We start from the raw sequence: 8,403 nt of genomic DNA, 5'->3' as shown, positions 1-8,403 counted from the left end.
TTAATTTAAAGAGTAATTTTTTGGAGCATTTAACAAAGTCTAGAGTCTGGTTAACATACATTTCACTATTACATCTAAAAGGTAAATTAAAATTTGTCATACACATCTTTTTGTTTTCTCCAATTTATTGTATTTATAGCAAATTTCACATAACATGTGAAGAATACATCGAATGCAAGTTATATCACAGAAAAAAAAGTAGTGGAGATGGTGGAAACTTAACCTGTTCAAACCATTTTTTAACCACAATGAACGGCTGAATCAAGTGATTTTGAAGGTCAAAGAGATGCACTTTCAAAAAAAACAAATATCACCAATTTTGTGTATCTCAAAATGAATAAGAAAATGCATTGTATCATCTGTCTGCAGTTCTTTCTGGTACATGTTCCAGATACATGGTGTAGCTGTTGTATTGGCAACATTTCTCAACGAGAAAGAAGAGTTTTGAGAACCTGTACTTTGTTGGATAGTTTGTGTGCATCCAACTCCATAAGAATCTTCTGCAGAACCTCAAAGGTGTACCTGAGTTCAGGAGGGTAGCTCAGGTTTAGTGAGTAGACCAGACCAAGCAACATTGCCACTGCAAAAGCTACACTGCCCAACTCACCCATCACTTCCACCCCCTCTAGAACAATCATAACATCCTGAGGGTCATCGCCAGGCTCCGCACCCTCTGATCGAATGACACAGATTCCAAAGACTGTCTCTGCTATGGCAGTGGCGATGCTTTTATCAACGTCCTGTGACAATTTAAAAAAAAAAAAGAGAGAGAGAGATAATTAATGTAAAATACCTAAAAGCTTTATTCATTCAAACTTTATAATAATGTAAATATAATCAAAAATGACTGCCTGATATTTTTTCTGACTCAAGACAATCTAATTCAATACCTCAACAAAGTCCCGTCTTTTAAGATATTGAGTTAGGGGTGGCTGTGGCTTAGGAGGTAGAGCAAGTTGTGTACTGGATTAATCCTTGGGTTCTCCAGTCTGAATACCAGAACTAACCATGGGTAAGTTTAAGTTACTAAACCCTAAGTTGCTCCTGATACATTCATCAAAGTGTGAATGCTACATAGAAATACTTGTATGAATGTGTGCGTGAAGGGGTGAATCATTATATGATATTAGTTCTGTGATGATATTATTTTATGAGGTTAGTATAAAACACTCAAGAATGGTGCGTGCAGTATCTAGTGAGAAAAATAAAGCCCTTACTTTTCCTATTTTTAAAAGGTAATTTTTAAAGCCACAAACTTCTTGCATGTAGCTTTTTATATGTAGTTTGAGCCTATCTTTGATCATCTCCTTAGATAAGGATAACTGCAAATTAACATACAGTGGGGCAAAAAAGTATTTAGTCAGCCACCGATTGTGCAAGTTCCCCCACTTAAAATGATGACAGAGGTCAGTAATTTGCACCAGAGGTACACTTCAACTGTGAGAGACAGAATGTGAAAAAAAATCCATGAATTCACATGGTAGGATTTGTAAAGAATTTATTCGTAAATTAGGGTGGAAAATAAGTATTTGGTCACCTCAAACATGGAAAATCTCTGGCTCTCACAGACCTGTAACGTCTTCTGTAAGACGCTTTTCTGTCCCCCACTCGTTACTTGTATGAATGGCACCTGTTTGAACTCATCATCTGTATAAAAGACACCTGCCCACAGCCTCAAACAGTCAGACTCCAAACTCCGCCATGGCCAAGACCAAAGAACTTTCGAAGGACACCAGGAAAAGTATTGTAGACCTGCACCAGACTGGGAAGAGTGAATCTACAATAGGCAAGCAGCTTGGTGTGAAAAAATCAACTGTGGGAGCAATCATCAGAAAATGGAAGACATACAAGACCACTGATAATCTCCCACAATCTGGGGCTCCACGCAAGATCTCATCCCGTGGGGTCAAAATGATCATGAGAACGGTGAGCAAAGATCCCAGAACCACACGGGGGGACCTGGTGAATGACCTGCAGAGAGCTGGGACCAAAGTAACAAAGGTCACCATCAGTAACACACTACAACGGCAGGGAATCAAATCCCGCAGTGCCAGACGTGTTCCGCTGCTGAAGCCAGTGCATGTCCAGGCCCGTCTGAAGTTTGCCAGAGAGCACATGGATGATACAGCAGAGGATTGGGAGAATGTCATGTGGTCAGATGAAACCAAAGTAGAACTTTTTGGTATAAACTCAACTCGTCGTGTTTGGAGGACGAAGAATACTGAGTTGCATCCCAAGAACACCATACCTACTGTGAAGCATGGGGGTGGAAACATCATGCTATGGGGCTGTTTTTCTGCCAAGGGGACAGGACGACTGATCCGTGTTAAGGACAGAATGAATGGGGCCATGTATCGTGAGATTTTGAGCCAAAACCTCCTTCCATCAGTGAGAACTTTGAAGATGAAACGAGGCTGGGTCTTCCAACATGACAATGATCCAAAACACACCGCCCGGGCAACAAAGGAGTGGCTCCGTAAGAAGCATTTGAAAGTCCTGGAGTGGCCTAGCCAGTCTCCAGACCTCAACCCCATAGAAAATCTGTGGCGGGAGTTGAAAGTCCGTGTTGCTTGGCGACAGCCCCAAAACATCACTGCTCTCGAGAAGATCTGCATGGAGGAATGGGCCAAAATACCAGCTACTGTGTGTGCAAACCTGGTAAAGACCTATAGTAAACGTTTGACCTCTGTTATTGCCAACAAAGGTTATGTTACAAAGTATTGAGTTGTAATTTTGTTATTGACCAAATACTTATTTTCCACCCTGATTTATGAATAAATTCTTTACAAATCCTACCATGTGAATTCATGGATTTTTTTTTTCATATTCTGTCTCTCACAGTTGAAGTGTACCTCTGGTGCAAATTACTGACCTCTGTCATCATTTTAGGTGGGGGAACTTGCACAATCGGTGGCTGACTAAATACTTTTTTGCCCCACTGTACCAGGTAATCCTTCACCAGCTTCTCTGGATCTTCATTCAGGTACACGCAAAGACCTTTGAGGATGCATTCTCTTCTGACTTCAACAGCAGCAGTCTTAATACACAGAGGGAAAATACATAAATTACACAAATATACTCTATCTCACTCTCCACACATAGATATACACACACATATATATATATATATATATATATATATATATATATATATATATATATATATATATTAGGGGTGCAACGATACACAAAATTCACGGTTCGGTTCGGTTCGATACTTTGGTGTCACGGTTCGATATTTTTTCGATACAAAAAAAATGTTCATGCCTTTTTAATTTGTCATTTATTAAAATTATAAATATATATTTGGCAAAAAAGTACAGTTTTTAAATTTAACCCTAACCCTTGTACGTGTTTTTTATTTTGACAGCGAATGTGCTCCACTTATGTGCACCCCTGGTTATTTAGCACAGCTTAACTTTCTGTCTCGCTAGCTTGCCCTGCGCTCTTCCTTCTGATGATGCTGTCTGTGTTGAGCGCTCAGTGGATCTGCGCTGGACAGTGCAGCCTAGGCGGAGTAGTTGAACGCAGATTCACTGAGCGCTCAACACAGACAGCATCGTCAGAAGGAAAGTTGATAAAAAAAATTACAAATTTTGTATTGTTCTTTTTTTTTCTCCCCTTTGGTTTTCTTTCTTTCTCTCCCCTCTTTCTTTCATTCTTTCCCCCTGTCCTATCCCACAGTCATGTCTGTCCCGTTTGCAACTGAAAATAAAATAAATTCATAATTATAATAAAGGTCAATCAAATGGACCAATATGATGATCCACTTGGTAAAATAAATCCGCTTGGCATCTTTCTTGGCCTCAAGACAACAATTCTGATGGCTATAGATCCAAACGGGACAACAAAAAAAATAAATAAATAAATAAATTTTTTAAATTGTATTGTTCGATACATATGCGTACCGAACCGAAAGCACTGTATCGAACGGTTCGATATCGATACGAATATCGTTGCACCCCTAATATATATATAACACACACATATCTAGCAGTGGGGTTAAAGAACATTTTGTGAGAAATTTAGAGGCTATTGTTCTGCAATCTTTACCCCTTTGGAATAGAATAGTCTTTATGCATTTTAGACAAATCTGTCATTGTAATATTATTTATTACTTTGTCTATGAGTTTAATCATGCCATACCATCCCCAATTCAAGAAAGTCTCAAAACTACATGTCACTTACAAATAAACATATTAAATTTTTAATCTGGGAAAATTTGATAATTTTTAAGAAAAATATTAGCTCATCTTGAATTTGATGAACTGGCCTGCCAGCTCTCCAGACCTCTGACCACCCCCATAACATTTGAATGACATTACATTCTTCTCCCAAACGTCGAGCAACAGAGGCCTATACTATGAAGCGAGTTCAACATACCCAGGGTATCTTTCCCTTATCTGGATTAACACTGGTGATCAGGATATGCACTCACACAAAGTTGGTTATGAACTCGTTAACTTAACCTAGGATTTCCCCGGCTTGTTTCCATAAAAAGGGTGGTGTTAGCTAGGGCTGGGCGATATATCGAGTTCTTTAAAAATATCGATATATTTTCATACGAGATATAAGATGTGACAATATCGTTTATATCGATAAAGTCTATGTTACGTTATAATTATACTTGTGGAGCCGCAGGTTTGCCTCTCTTTCGTCCACTTTTGTCTCTACGCAACGTTACTCAGCCTCGCCTCTCCTTCACTGAACCCAACTCCCCCTCCCCCATAGCTTCACCTGCAGGCAATGACAAGATGAAAGCGGAAAATCTCCGTTAGCGAGTTACCGCGGATTGCCCCGTGCGTGGGGCTGGACGGCGTCAACGTGTTAGCGAGCTAACCGCGCTAACGACATGCATGGCCTAAAATCCTTTCATTTTCTCAAAAATCGACAGTGCGCCGCCTTATGTATGAATTCTGGTTGTGCTTACTGACCGCGAACCGATTTTATGTGGTACACAGCGCTCAGCAATCTGTCAAAAATGTTTTAATATGACTTTGCTAAGCTACGGAGCTGCACCGCTTGATGGATTGTCGGAGGATTACGGCTACCGGGGAGGAGCCTCGTGGAGTGATATGTACTGTGCTTCAACGTAATATTACCGTACTGTGTGTGTATAAGGACCACAAATGGCACCTGTTCAGAGACGTGGTGCAGCTGTGAAATCTGTCTCTTTGTTATTACGCTCAGCGTCTATTAGTTTACATTTTGACTGCACAATTGTGAGCTTTTTGTTATGCACAAAAACAACATTGTTTTCTTTTATTTATGGACCATGATTATTTAATAAATGCTGATAATTTATTTTAGAGTAATTTCTTCATGTACATCTACGCTGTATGTAAATAAAAGTGCCCGTGTGACATCTGGGACACAGTGTGACTAAGAACTCTCTTTTTGTTCTTAACTTATGGCTTTAAAAAAATATCGAGATATATATCCTTTATCGCCATCCAGCTAAAAAATATCGAGATATGAATTTTGGGTCATATCGCCCAGCTCTAGTGTTAGCAATATCTAACCAATCTAAAGGAGCGTTTCACGGGTCATATGACTCTTCTTCCATGAAATAATCCCTACAAGTGTACTCTAGGGACATTATCAGATAGGGATTAACAATCTATAAAGAAGACTAAAATATAACAGTAAAAAACACCCATGCTGTTTAGGGACTAGTGATGAATGGTGCAGCAAATGTTGAATCTGATGTTTTAATAAACAGAGCAGTAAAATAAACATTGTAGTTCCAGTAAATTATTTGCTTAAAGTGCTGTTGTTTATTTGTAAGGTGATATCAGAACATTAGGGTCTGACAATTTAATCTGGGCTCACTTGAACACTAAAGGTTACCATCACGCAGCCTGATAAAGGAAACATGGAAATCACATTAGCTTGTCTCCATATCAAAGTGAAATCAATGTCACTGAACAGATATTTAAGGTGAATTACAAATTTAACTGGTTAGTTCAGCTGCAGTTTAAGGAGAATAAAAATGACTCAGCAGCAGATTAGAATCAAGTACAAAAACATTTACAAATGTTTCTAACTCACCAAATTTCTATGTTTATTTGTAAGTAAAAGATGGTTTTGAAATGCAAATCACTGCATTTTGGTTTTAGTTACACTTTACACAATATCCAAACTTTCTTCAATTGGGCTTGTATAAATATATCTTGTCATACCTGGGTTGCAGGTGCCATGATGGTCTTAATGTTTCTCCCTTGCACTCCACCCTTCTTGGCATATATCTTCATAAAATTTGCCGAATAACTATCCAGCTGGGAGAAGAACTTAGACTGCAAATGGATTGTTGTAATCCTCTTGAATTCTGCACTCACCTGCAAAAGGCAGAATAATAATCCAACAGACAAAACTAATAATAAGAATACATTTATAACTGAGATTTACACAGCACCTTTAAAAAAAACCCCAGGATACTTAACAAAGGCAAATACAACCACAAATAATTAACAGAGGATTGTGTTGTCATTATTCAGTCCACTTAAAAGTGAGTCAAGTCTGTTCAATACATGTGAATGCATAATCCATTAATTTCTTGTATATTAGGTTCCTGCATTCATATTTGTAGCTGAGCTAACACAGGCTGCTTTAGCTGATCTTCAGTAAATCCCATGTGGTCACAAGTTACTTTTATATAATAATCCAATGGAAGCAAAATATTGCTGTTGTTTTAAACCCATTCAATTACCTCATACACATGGAAGAAAGCTGGCCACCTCATTTTGAAATCAGCAATCATCGGTGCTTCACGTACTACCTCTTGCCTTCTGAGAGCAAAGGTCTTCTCCATCATTGCAGCCACCCTGTGGTCATTGTTTTTTTTCTTAACTTCTGACAGGAGGTCCACTCTGATTTCTTCCAGTGTCTCTGCAGTTTCACCAGCTGGATAAGTGGGGCAGTAATTCACTTCAGCTTTTTTTGGCTTCTTCACGCCATACGCAGGAGTACATTTGCCATCAGGTTTATGTTTTAAGGAATTCACAGTAACTTCAGGGCAACCAAGCCGTCTAAGCTTAGTTCGGTAGTTAGCAAGTTTATACTTCAAGCTTGTTTTCCATCCGCCATATCCAGTGACTGAACCAGGCTCTTTCAAACATGGATGGGTTGTTACAAGAGCTTCTGCGACCTCATCAAACTCCCTGTCAGAGAGGTAGACCTTGTACTGAACAATTGTTTCAGCTAAACCATCAAGAATGGCAGACTTAATTTTATGATCAGGATTCAACAAAGCTCCAGTTTCTTTGAAAGTAGCATTGGCCCTGTCCAGCTGTAGTTGAGTATCATAAGAGAACCGGGGAATGGGGAAGACATCGGGCCATGCAGTGGCTCTTGAGGAAGTAGATTCAGGAGAAGACAATATATCTGTATCAAATGAGTTCCCAGGAGATGAAATGGATGAGGAGTCATCTAGAGTGCGGGAAGTGGCAGCAGGTGAGTAAAGAGGGATCAGTGGCTCACCAGGCTCGACAGGTGCAACTGAGCTAAAGATGATCTTGATGGTACTTTTGTCCTGGATGTCCGACATTGACTCCAAGTTGGTGAATTCATTCCCAAATTCTGCATCCATGAACTGAAGTCTGAAGTCCCCATTAACTCCACACTGTCCCTTTATCTGCTGAACTAGCTCACTGACAGACTCTGGCATCCCATTTGGAAGGATCAATCTCCGGGAATCATTTTCGGAGAAAATGATTCTGAGTTTCACCATTGCAGCCATTTCACAACAGCCTAAAAGAGGAAATTAAGACAACGTTAACCGTTTCAACAAGGGTAAATCTGATTTCAACAAAGCAATTCGATAAAGGTGTGGCAGGCTATGTCCATTAAAACTGATATAAATAAAATAATGCCACATTAATTGTCAATACATTTTAGATTTATTAGACTGCCTGTCATAAAAATGAGTTAATTCCTGTAATTGGGACTCTTTCCTTTTCAGTGAGTTCAACATTTTACCATGTTGAACAGGGATGAAGAATTTCAAAATGAATTATTCACATTTTTATAATCAAATTTAAACTGGAATTCTCTCAGGAGTAAAATTAATAAAGCATAACATTCTCTTCAGAAATTAAAATAAATAATTGTTACTTGGCATCTTAATAATAATTTGCTTTACCATTTATTTCTAGTTCTAGTTCTGTAAGATAATATATTGAAAATTAAATGCATAACAACATTAATTGTACTATAGCAATAAAAATATTTAGATTATAGAGCTTATACAGATTATACAGCTATGGCCTACACCGAGTATTGGCTGATGATTTAATAACTATGTTAAGCACGTGTGTGTGTGTGTGTGTGTGTGTGTGTGTGTCTTGGGCATCATTTTTGTTAATTCATTTCATCTTTGTTTTCAAATCACCCCGGAGCATTTAG

At 38.7% G+C, this 8,403-nt stretch overlaps 1 protein-coding gene across 1 annotated transcript; it reads right to left on the bottom strand.

Annotated features, from left to right (window-relative positions):
- Positions 1-233: 233 nt before the first annotated feature.
- Positions 234-6,814, bottom strand: LOC147320353 (uncharacterized). The gene is made up of 4 exons (XM_086307443.1): positions 6,710-6,814; positions 6,183-6,338; positions 2,945-3,037; positions 234-740 (listed from the first exon to the last, which is right to left on the bottom strand). The coding sequence occupies exons 1-4, from the start codon at positions 6,812-6,814 to the stop codon at positions 426-428; spliced, it is 669 nt and encodes a 222-aa protein (XP_086163569.1). The 3' UTR covers positions 234-425.
- Positions 6,815-8,403: the final 1,589 nt, after the last annotated feature.

Source organism: Aulonocara sp. 'chitande type north' Nkhata Bay, linkage group LG10 (assembly GCF_057382095.1).
Source record: "Aulonocara sp. 'chitande type north' Nkhata Bay isolate Kocher_YH1m ecotype deep benthic linkage group LG10, A_spYH_male_GT1.1, whole genome shotgun sequence".
NCBI lineage: Eukaryota > Metazoa > Chordata > Actinopteri > Cichliformes > Cichlidae > Aulonocara > Aulonocara sp. 'chitande type north' Nkhata Bay.
This window is presented reverse-complemented; position numbering and strand designations above follow the sequence as displayed.